We start from the raw sequence: 12367 nt of genomic DNA on the forward strand, positions 1-12367 counted from the left end.
GTGAAAAATCGCGAGTAGGTCGCGGGCAAAGGGCGCACAGGTGCTCCGGTATCCCGAAGGAGGCTCCATCCTCGTCCTGGTCCGGCAAGTGCGCAGACGTCCTCGCACGTCGAGAGACGGGAGAAGTGAGGAGAGAGAGAGAGAGAGAGTGTGAGGGTGGAAGAGCGGCGGAGGCGCGAAACGCTCGTTCCCCCATGTCCGGAAGCATCGATGTGGCCTGAACCGAGGATGGCTAGCCAGAGTAAGACAGAACGAGCTGGAAACTAGCCTCGTTCCCTATACACCCTCGTTGAACTATCGCCGGGTGTGAGAGAGACGAAGGTACTCGCGTTGGCGGCGCATGCGTGCCGTCAGCCTCCGGAGCGGCCGACGAGAGATCTAGATGGAGTACGGATCGGGTGGGAGCGCGAGGGTGAGAGAGGGAGAAGGAGGAACGTATACACTGGTCTCGTAGGGCAGTCGTTCCTCCTTCGTCGTTCCTTCGCAAAGGCGCAGACCGTTTTTAACGAGATTATTTCGCACGAGAGAAAGGAAGAACGAAAGAAAAGGGGGGGAAAAAAAAAGAAAACGAAGACGAAACGAAAAGGGAAAAGAACAGACACACCGAGATCGACTCGCGACGAGCAACGACGATCGTTCGAACCCTCGGTATACGAGTAAACGCACCCCCGGCGTGTGTTTTTGCTTGGTCTCGGTCGTTGTATTCCAGCGGGATATCGCGTATATCGTATCGTATCGTATCGTATCGTATCGTATCGTGTCGTGTCGTATCGTACGGTGTTGCTGCTCCCTCGTACTAGCAGTGCAAGTGGTGGTGCCGGTGGCTAAGCGAGAGGAGCAGCCGGAAGAAAAGGAGGAGGAAGCTACGAGACGATCCTCGAGTCCTTTTCGAGTCGTCGTGCACGGGTCAGTATCGGGGGACCAGCGGGGAGACTCGATCCCGTTTTCACGGGATTTGCCGACGTAAACCGCGATACCAAAGAGGTACGCGTACGCGTACTTATACACAAGTCCTGTTCGAACAGTGTTGTTTTGTTTCTTTGTCTTTCTGCCTCCGTTGGAAGGATCCTGGCCAGGTTACCGCAGCTGGTCTCGCGAGTGTACAAGGGAGATATCTGCCGGCGCTAAAGCCGGTTCTTCACGATCGGCGTTTATTGATTTCAGCCCAGGAGGTGCCCATAGCCTCCGCGTTTACTCGTCACGCGAAATTTTTGGCCGCACCATCGCGCGTTTTGCCGATCGATTCGCACGCTCGTCCTCCCACCAAGTCTCGCTCGCGCGGCCGACCCTATACGTTCTGTCTCTCTTGCCAGTCGTTCACGCTTCCCCCCTTTTATCGAGAATCTCAAAGAAATTCCCGCAACGTACAAACCTTTTGTCCGCCTTTCGCGGAGTTTGCCGTTTCGTTTCGTTTCGTTTCGTTTCGTTTCGTTTGCGAGAGAGCCGCGGAGTAAAAAAAAAAAAAAAAGGAAAGGTCGCGGGGCCAAATTGCCTGTCGAGAAGAGAGGCGAACAAGAGGAGAAACGCGGCCCGTGTCCTAAACCGGGAATCGTCTCGATCGAAGTACACGGCCCGACGTTTAACCACGACCCTACGATCGATCGTTCGACCGGACAGGACACTCTTACCTACGCGTACATACGTGTTACACACGTATAACGTCGGTTACGTGTGCACTTCTATTCAGTGTACGAGTGTGTGCACGGCTAATGTGTACGGTGCACGATACTATACACAGTGTTTCCTCGATTCATCCTTCTCGTACGTGTGCCTCGTTGGTTCCTTCCATTCGTTGGCCATTTTCCAAGGCTAGAGAGACGACGGAACAAAGGAGTGATCTATGGGGGACGAGTCGACGTAGAAAACCGGCAAGACGGTAGAACCGTGAGTCGTGTCGAGTCATTGCACTCTGGCGTGTGGGGTAAGACTTGGCTAATTGTTCCCTTTCGTTGTTTCAAGCGTTTTCAGGACCGTTTCACAGTCCACGCTCTCTTCAGACTTAAAACCAACCCTTGGAGAGAGAGTGCTTCTTTTCTCTCCGCCGTGTGTTCTTTTTTTTTCCTCTCCTTTTTCCTCTCCTTTTTCTTCCCTCTCTCTCTCTCTCTCTCTCTCTATTTTTCGTCTCGATCGTCGGAATCGAGGAATTATCGAGAGTGGCCAGAGAGGCAGGATATTTCGGAGAGCGTTTAAATTTCGAGGCTCTCGCACCGGACGGGGGTGGCACCACGAAAATCCTTCGGGGCTCGATAATTGCGTTCGAGTGGCGCAATCGAACGAGAGGACTCGTTTCTGGCTCGCTCGATTAGACACCGTCGACTTGGTAATAAATCCGACGGGATCAATCGCGATCCGATAGGGTCTAATTAAAGACGAAGCTCGAGACGAAGCGAGGACCAGCAGGAACCAGCAGATCCCCGTTCTGTTTCCGGTTCGTTTGTCCTCCGATACGGATTTATCATAAGGCATCGTGTTCGCTTCTCGTAGGTTAGGTTCTCTTTACAAACAAAATGGAACAACTGACCCGTCCAAGGACGGTTTGGGCTTTTTTTCTTCTTTTTGGCTGATGGGCTTATTCGTTACATGTCTCTCTGCAATTGTCTTATATTCTTAAATTTAGTGGAGGATCGTTTTTGACGGATCGTCGAGCGTCACATTTGATTTTACTGCGATGGAGAGAGAGAGAGAGAGAGAGAGACTTGTAATTATTCTAGCTGTAACCAATTTTGACTCACACATAATTTACGTGGTAGTTAACGCGAAATTTGTTCGAAATATCAGTTCAAATACGATAAAGTGCGAGTGAAAATAACTCAGAAATAGTTAAACGTGAGTTAGAATTGTCCAGCCTTCGCAGTTCAAGAATCCGGTCTCGTTTCACTATAAAATTCACTACTACTTAATTGTGTCCAAAGTTAATTCAATCGAATCAACGTAATTTGTCAGTGTATAGTGGCTACGAGACTGGCAAAATGTCCCGAGCCATCGCACGCGCACGTGATTTTCACGTAGGGGTAAAAAAGGTTTTTCTTTTTTTAAAGCCCTCGTTTCATTGTCATAAATAAAATAGTCGATGCTCGGTGACAATTTCCCAGCGAGAAGCTGGACGAGGGTTAAACTGGCTTCGTGGAGTGACAAACTACCGAGTTTAGGACATCTATATAGCAGCGTCCATTTAACGTTCACAGTATGTCCCCGACAAGGTCCCCTTTGATCTTTGAGTTCTTAGAATTAGCTTCATAGAGCGAGCACCGTATTACGGAATATGGTCCTCAAACGATGTGAATTAACGCGGAAGACAACTAGTAGTATACGGATAATTCCTGTAATATACTTTGCCGATCTTCAATCACGTATATTACATTCCCCTCTCGGCGTTACGGACGGAGTTTTTGATTCGCGCATTCGCGAAAACAATTTCCTTTTCAGATATCCAAATTAGAAATGAACGAATATTTCCGTCGATGGCACTGAACTTTCTTGTTTTCGCTCTACGCGTGAACGAGATAAATCGGAAATAATTGATTCGAGGTCTTGATTTCGTCAATCAAGCAATTCTACTCGGTTAGTCGTTCAATAAATTCAATAAGAATCGAAAATCAATGAATTGACTGATCACTTTAATGTTTCTTACTCTACTTGCCATTTCATTCAGGAGTTTGTTTCGCTTGAATTCGGCTCTACTACTGAGCAACCTAAACTTATCGACAGTGCTGTGTAGAGCATAACGAGAATAAACGAGAAACGTTGTATATTTTTCATCCGTTCTATTCGACAAACAAAGTCGCTATTTGCCAACGTGAGAATTACTGTTCGGTCTCCCGACTGTTTGGAATTTAGGCGAGCTCTATTATACATAATTGACTGGCCATTAGTCAGCAGCTAAAATTGTGGTTACGTTCATTGTACACATTGAACTATTACCACGCTGAGTTCCACTCGAATTGTCGATGGCTATATCGCGCGAATCTCTGACCGATATTCAACATACATCGAAGAAAATCTCATATCGCAATTTTCCAGGATTTTTAACATCTCGCCTGGTCATTTCATGCGTCACTTCATATACGCGGATAAAAAGCTGGTCTCGCCGATGCGGACGCCCTCGTTTGATTAATCATTCCGCAGCTCATTCGATTCGGCAACACGTAATTGGTCTCGTCTCTCATGGCTAGAATTTCGCTTGCGTCGAAAAATATTTTTCGAAAGCCCGAGAACGAATTGTTCGTTGAACATGCCAAACATTATCAAATAATATTCTTGTAATTTTCCATCGATAATTCTCTCTCTCTCTCTCTCTCTCTCTTTCTCTCTCTGATCGTTTCACTCCACTGCTTCTAGTTCTTCGTCCGTGTAATACAAGCGCGCATATAGCTGGCGAATTCAACTGGTAGGAGCTCGTTGCATCGACCATCAATTAAAATGTCGTTCGAACGAAATTCGACCGACATTGTCGACGCGGAATCTGTCTAGCGGCACGTGAAATTTGTCACTGAAAGCCGGATACATCGGTAAGGAGGGGAGAGAGTACGCGATCGAAATCGCGGAAGGAACGTGCCGAAGCCTCCGAGCCCGAAAGAAAAACCGAGGGATCTATCCGGTGAGAGCCGAGTCATCGCACTCGCGGAGTGCCCTCTTATCTTTCCGGCTGCTGGGTTGTAGGTTAGAGACACTCCCGGCTCTGGATAGCGGCGTCGGAGAGTGAGATCGGATCGATCGATCGGTGACGTTTCGAAGGGAGCCTCTACTCGAGTTTTCCTGACCTAAGAACACAGGCCTCGAGTGGCATGGAACGGGGTGGAGTGGACTCGAACACAGAATGGGCCACCCATGGAGAGTGAAAGAGAGAGAGAGAGAGAGAGAGAGAGTGAGGAAGAGAGTTGAGGGGATTGTTCGAGTAGGGGAAGCCCGCCCCCTTTTCGAGCGTTCTTCTCCCAACCTCGACAACGACGATGACTGCAGATTTGTCTTTTCTTTCCTGTCGGAGAGATGCTCGTGAACCCGGTGGCTCTTATCACCGACGACACGCGTCTCCTCTCCTTTTTGTCGTTACGTTAGGTTAGGCTAGATCGGGTTAGATCTCGTACCGTATCTCGAGGTGTATCGGTCGACACCATGTACATATGTAGATGTCGCGCATAGGAACGAGAGATCAGATATGTACGTAGTATCGCGTGATGACGAACATCCCATTCTGTTTGTCAATTTCATTCAGTAATAGGGTAGTGCTCGTTTAAATGACGATCGATCGAACACCCGCTGGACAGTTCCCGGACATTGGGTCGTTTGAATTCAAAGTCCTTCGCGATTCTCGCCGAAGCAGAGGGAAACCACTTGCGCTGGCAACTGATTGCGGACCATAACGAGCGACCAAAACCGTGTACGATAATTCGTCGCTTTCTTTTCCTTGAACTCGTCGTGGCACGATATCGCTGGATAGAAATTATTGAGAAAATAGTAAATTTGTTATTTGTTTTGCTTACTTAATTATACTTAAACATACTTAGAACTGAGAAAATGTAATTTTAGGACAAAAAATTCTCGACATTGCGTGGACACGTCATTACAGCGCAAGAGGTTAACTTGCGGACCATAACGAGTGACCGAATCGTATACAATTCGTCGCTTTATTTTTCTTTTCAACTCGTCGGTATATCACTGTACATAGAAATTATTAAGAAGTAATAAATTTATTATTTACTTTGCCTTTGAGTTATATTTAAATATACTAAAAAAATTCTCGACGTGCGTGGCAAAAGGTTAACCACTTGCGCTGGCAACTGATTGCGGACCATAACGAGCGACCAAAACCGTGTACGATAATTCGTCGCTTTCTTTTTCTTGAACTCGTCGTGGCGTGATATCGCTGGATAGAAATTATTAAGAAGTAATAAATTTGTTATTTGTTCTGCCTATTTTGTTTCACTTAAATGTAGTTAAAACTGAGAAAATGTTACAATTTTGAAACAAAATATTGTCGACGTGCGTGGCACGTCATTGCAGCGCAAGAGGTTAACCGCTGGTAACTGATTGCGGACCATAACGAACGACCAAACCGTATACGACAATTCGTCACATTCTTTTTCTTGAAAAATATAGAAATCATTGAGAAGTAGTAAATTTATTATTTGTTTTACTTGAATATATCTAAAACTGAGGAAATATTACAATTTTGGAATAAAAAATTCTCCACGTGCGTGGCATGTCATTCCAGCGCAAGAGGTTAAGTAGAACGAGCAAAACAGTGTCAGACAATATTTAGAACGTAGCTCAGCGTAATCCACGTAATTTTAATTCTTTTCACTCGAGAGGAAAAATTTCTTCCCTGGAAAAGAAAAAAATCCCGAAAAAAATACTCTAAACAAGAATATCACTGTATTCGTTTTGTCTGTGTGTCATTTTTCCCTCGACGAAAGCACATTGGTAATTTCAAGTCGCGTGTCTCTGGCTAATTAAAAGTCCTGCTCGTCCCGAAATATTCCTACACCGTGGTCGTGGATCGATCGGAGTTGTGGTTCGCGTTCGTTATCGTTTCACCGTCGAGGACACAGAGAAGTTCGCTGTCGCGGCTGGAAAGTTCGTTGCTTTCGTTTTGACGGAGGTTCTGCTACTACTTGCCGTTTCGATTGATCTCGGGCATGGTTCTCGAGGGTTGCAAAAGCGAGGAGGAAAGGAGCTAGTGGTCGTGTACCGAGGGGAGAAGAAGAGCTATATACAGGCTCTCGAAAGTGTTACAACAGTGTTACTTTTATACATTGTACACGCCGTTTTTGAAATTTCGTTACGAATCACGACTGTCTTTGTTAGCAAAGTCTGTATAGAAGCTGAAAGATATTTGATACAAATTAATAATTAAAGAATCCACACTCGACGCTATAATCTTCTGACCAGTTTTTAGTAAATATAATAAAGTTATTTATGAATGACAATCACGACTAGTCAAATATCAAGATTTGAATGTCAAGGTTTTATGTATTGAAAGAAGCTGGAAAATGTGTGCATTTAAAGAATCAACACTCAGTGACGCCATACTTGACGCTACATTGCAATCTTCTGACAGGTTTTTATCAAATATAATAAAGTTATTTATGAGTGACAATCATCAGTAGAATTTCAACGAGGATTTGGATATCAAAGTTTTTTGGATATTGTTAAAGTCTTTATAGAAGCTGGGAAATATTTGATACAAATATATTAATTGATACAAATATGTATATAATTTCACATTTAAAGAATCAACACTCAGTAACGCCATACTTGACGCTACATTGCAATCTTCTGACAGGTTTTTATCAAATATAATAAAGTTATTTATGAGTGACAATCAGTAAAATTTCAACGAGGATTTGGATATCAAAGTTTTTTGTATATTGTTAAAGTCTTTATAGAAGCTGGGAAATATTTGATACAAATATATTAATTGATACAAATATGTATATAATTTCACATTTAAAGAATCAACACTCAGTAACGCCATACTTGACGCTACATTGCAATCTTCTGACAGGTTTTTATCAAATATAATAAAGTTATTTATGAGTGACAATCAGTAAAATTTCAACGAGGATTTGGATATCAAAGTTTTTTGTATATTGTTAAAGTCTTTATAGAAGCTGGGAAATATTTGATACAAATATATTAATTGATACAAATATGTATATAATTTCACATTTAAAGAATCAACACTCAGTGACGCCATACTTGACGCTACATTGCAATCTTCTGACAAATTTTTATCAAATATAATAAAGTTATTTATGAGTGACAATCATTAGTAAAATTTCAACGAGGGTATCAAAGTTTTTTGTATATTGTTGTTTTTATAAAAGCTGGAAAATATATTTGATACATATATATTAATTGATACAATAATTGATACAAATATACATATTTAAAGAATCAACACTCCATTATTTACTTAATGCTACATTGCAATCTTCTGAGTATTTAACAAATATAATAAAGTGATATACGAGTGATAATCGCAACAAGTGAAATTTCAACGAGCCTTTCTATATTAAATTTCGTTCAAACACTTTCACGAGCCGGTGTACGCTCAAACTGATACACGTGCATCTGGAGTGATATCGTGTTCTTTTCTCCGTTGTGTTGTGTAGGATCGAGCCGAATGATGTCCAATTGACGAAGACCGCGCAGTCCTAGGAATGGCCCCATTCAGTTCCGTATTCCTGGGCGTCTGGGGAGTGTTCGTGATCGTCCTGATACAAGGTACACTCGACGATTCCCCCCCAGTGTTCCCGCCATTGCGTTCGGTGGTTCTTAACCTTTGTTCATTGGATTAACCCTTAGCGGCATGGCGAACATTTCTGACACACGTACTGCGGTCAGTATAGCTTCATTTCTTACGAAATGAAAATTTGCCGATCGTTAAGGGTCGATTTATCTGGACATTGTCTTGTGACCTTGTCGACTGCCTTGAAATAAGACGAAATCATTTCCAACAATTAGATTTAGAAATTCGAGATCGGTGATCCAGACGTTGAGTCATGCGATACATCACACCAGTGGCCGAGGATTTAGCGTTTGGATCATCTCCAAAGATTTACTCTTGGTGGAAAGGATATAGGCGCGGTCATAAATTAAAGCATTAAGTGGGCAGACCGTGTGCGCCCTAGATGCGTGTTGTAGCCTGACGGAGCACCAAACTGGACAGATCTTAAATGCTAGATCGGAAATGTTGGTAAATGGTCTGGCATACATTTTCTTCTCGGCCGAATTATCACAGAAATTGTTGCTCATTTCGTGCGCGTGTTAGTTTCTCCAATTTCTATTTCGGCGATTAAAACTCGCCCACCTTCAAGGCTGACTCGTTTTATGGTTCTGCTACTTGCGCCCTTTTCACCAAGACGTTCTTAATGAATCAATTGGATTGCAACCGGGGGGGAGGAAAAAAATAAAAGATAAGCGAATTGATCGTAGAATAGAGTTTCGGAGGCATAAAATAGCCGAATCCCGGGCCAGGGATTTGTTAATTTATCGAAATGCAAGTTACTGTTGTAGAAACCACTCGGTCGCTGGGGACAATCTTGTTATTGTATCAAACAGTAACTGGTCTCAAATGTATTAAATTGCAGATACGTTTTTACGGACAACGAGCAAATATGCGCGTTATTCTCTCGGTCGCGATATACATTAGACAATAACTTAACTGTGATAATAATTTTGCGAATGAAACGCGAAACATTCTCTCGGCAGTCGACGAAAGTTAAACAACGTTCAAGGTCCTCGAAGTGCAGACTCTGCGCTCGTTTGTCAGGAATTTAAACGTCGCCATTGTACGAGACATGCCACGAGGCAAAGATTTTATCTCTCTCCCTTCGCGATCGTTTCTCGCCGCTGTCTTCGCGGCGACGCCGAAGAGTACGCCGAAGAGTACGAGACAAGTGGTGGCTCGCAGACAGACGTTTCCTCGAAAACGTGTCTGAGAACGATAATGTGGGAAGCTTCGAAAAAAGAAAAGAAAAAAGAAAAAGAAAAAGAAAACGAAGAGGGAGGAGGGAGCGGTTGGTTGAGTGACCTTGAGCGGCCAATTGACTCGGAACTATAGCAAGAAAGTGTATAATTGAGACGAGTGGCTCGTTACTCGGTGGAGTATGGCCGAATATCCTTGCCACTCGACTCGCCGCAACTAGTTCTAGGTTAAGGACTGCTGTCGCATAAGTGACATCGCGGGGATTCTTGATAATGAACTATTTGCAGAATCTAGGCCCGTCAGCTGGGAGGAATGGTGGACCTATGACGGTATTTCCGGTAAGGAATCTCTTGCTCATGTTAATTAACCGAAACACATAGTCGTTATTATTGTCGTGGAATATCATTCAGTTTCACCTCGTCACTCCGAGAGTTTCACATTTCAATCAATTTTTGCACCACTGTCTTTCTCGCGGCTTCCTTCGAGCATTTGGCACGAGACGCAAGGCGAAATTTTGGGGACGTTGGGGACGTGCTTTCTATTAATTTTTAAATTTACTTTCCATTCAGTTTCACCGAAGATTTTTAAAAATTTTTTTCAAACACTCACTCGACACTTAGCTATCCTTGTCTCTCCCCTCCAATACCTTGCACGAAACACACTATCTATTACACCTTTCGCTAGTTTCGCAAGAAACCAGAAACTGTCGCGAAAGTTCTCATAAACACGAAAGCCCGTAAGTCCGAGCGGTGTCGGACCGTACCGCAAGTGTGGCATAAATTTCGGTGTCAACTTTTCGTCGTGCCAGGTACCTACTGCGGGATCAGAAACCGCTTGACTCGCTGGCCGCAAGGAATTTACTCGTGAGCCTCTAATTAACCGGACAGGTTAAACTGCCTATCCATATCTCGGGTTCGTCGGGCACTACTCAAAGGATTCGGTCGCCACGAGTGTGTTAAAGGATCTTTATTACAGATTTAATTGCATTTTTGTTTCCACGAAAATCTATTTTTTCTTCAATTTCATTAAAACTTTCCTCCACGCAGTCCACTATGTTTTATAAAAACCCAGAACTCACACACTCTAATAATTTTATAAAAATCGAGAAACTACATATTCTACCAATTTTATAGAAAACCAGAAACTTCGGAATTCCACCAACATGAAAATTCATAAGAGCACCAATGACACAACTCACTTCTTTCCTTTCAAAGGAATGATTTCCTTCTCGACTTTAATCTCAAACTTCATCAAACATGAAAATTCATAAAAGCACTAATAATACATTCATCAATGACACAGTTCACTTTTTTCCTTTCGAAGGAATGATTTTCTTTTCGACTTTGTCTTGGTCAGTTTCATCAAGAAAGTTTGAAAAAACACCGAAGAAACCTTATCAAACATGAAAATTCATAAAAATACTAATAATACATCCACCAATGACACAACTCACTTTTTTCCTTTCGAAGGAATGACTTTCCTTTCGACTTTGTCTTGGTCAGTTTCAACAAGAAAGTTTGAAAAAACACCGACGAAACCTTATTAAACATGAAAATTCATAAAGGCACTAATAATACATCCACCAATGATACAATTCACTTTTTTCCTTTCGACTTTGTCCTGATCAGTTTCACCAAGAAAGTTTGAAAAAACACCGAAGAAACCTTATCAAACATGAAAATTCATAAAGGCATTAATAATACATTCATCAATGACACAATTCACTTCTTTCTTTTCGAAAGAATGACTTTCCTTTCGACTTTGTCTTGGTCAGTTTCACCAAGAACGTTTGAAAAAACACCGACGAAACCTTATCAAACATGAAAATTCATAAAAATACTAATAACACATCCATCAACGACACAATTTACTTTTTTCCTCTCAACTTTGTCTTGGTCAGTTTCACCAACAAACCTTGAAAAATCATCCAAGAAACTTTATCAAACAGCGACACGTATCCGACATCTTGCTCAATCCCGAAAAGATCTATCGGAACGCTCGTTTCGTCAAACACCCGTAGTTTACAAACAGCCCTTCTCCGACCGAAAGAGGAGAGAGAGCTCATCGAGGCATCGAGGCCTCTCGAAACCCGCACGATCTCATCAAATCGTAAACTCCCACCCTCCGAAATAATTTCACGCCACTCGTACGCGGCTTCCACAGCAACCTCGTAGCTGTTAATCCGAAAGCTTATCCCGGTGGTGAGGGGAGGACAGGAACAAGAAGTTGTTCCGGAGGCGGAGGTTATAGTTTATCGAGGTCTCGAGGGGTGGGCCGGGACGCGTTAATCGACGCTGGGGAAGTCGCGTCGTTCGACTTCGTGTCGTTTAATCGGTTCGACTTCGAAGGTCCCGGCTTCTGGGGTCTCATCAATCCGGATTGGTGGCTGTGTCACAAGGGCAGACGGCAATCGCCGGTGAACCTCGAGCCGTCCAGGCTCCTCTTCGACCCGAACCTGCAGCCACTGCACGTGGACAAGCACAGGGTTGGCGGCGTGCTGGCCAACACCGGTCACAGCGTGGTGTTCGCCGTGGACAACGACACCCGTCATCCGGTGAATATCTCAGGCGGCCCGTTGAGCTACCGGTACCAGTTCCACGAGATTCATTTGCATTTCGGATTGGACGATCGGACCGGTAGCGAGCACACTGTGGATGGACACGCGTTTCCCGCGGAGGTGAGTGTTTTACATCGGATCTATTACTAGCGGATCTTTGTCACGTGTACGGTGGCTAAATGGGACGACTGTCCGGGGCTGTTGTCCCTTTTTCTTTTTCAATCATCCTGAATGAAACAAATTCAATAGAATAGATAAAAGCAATGTACATGGCTGTACGTGCAGATTGCTATGATTCATGTATACGTATTTTGGATTGTTAACTTGATGACAAAATCTGATTCCTACCACCTTTCCCTTCCTTTTCAATTTTGTTGCTA

General features: G+C 43.6%; 1 protein-coding gene across 2 annotated transcripts in view; it reads left to right on the forward strand.

The window, feature by feature from the left end:
- Positions 1-399: 399 nt before the first annotated feature.
- LOC122532360 (carbonic anhydrase-related protein 10) overlaps positions 400-12367 on the forward strand; it is a 37909-nt gene continuing 25941 nt past the window's right edge. The window contains exons 1-4 of one of the 2 annotated variants that reach the window (XM_043661082.1): positions 400-906; positions 8115-8226; positions 9718-9768; positions 11779-12107. In XM_043661082.1, the coding sequence (XP_043517017.1) occupies positions 8163-8226; positions 9718-9768; positions 11779-12107 (444 nt within the window). In that variant the 5' untranslated portion in view covers positions 400-906; positions 8115-8162. Of the gene's footprint in view, positions 907-1719; positions 1922-8114; positions 8227-9717; positions 9769-11778; positions 12108-12367 lie in introns of those variants that run through there. The other variant, XM_043661083.1, reaches the window with a different exon arrangement.

This window comes from Frieseomelitta varia, unplaced genomic scaffold (genome assembly GCF_011392965.1).
Source record: "Frieseomelitta varia isolate USP_RPSP 00005682 unplaced genomic scaffold, Fvar_1.2 scaffold_450, whole genome shotgun sequence".
Classification (NCBI taxonomy): Eukaryota; Metazoa; Arthropoda; class Insecta; order Hymenoptera; family Apidae; genus Frieseomelitta; species Frieseomelitta varia.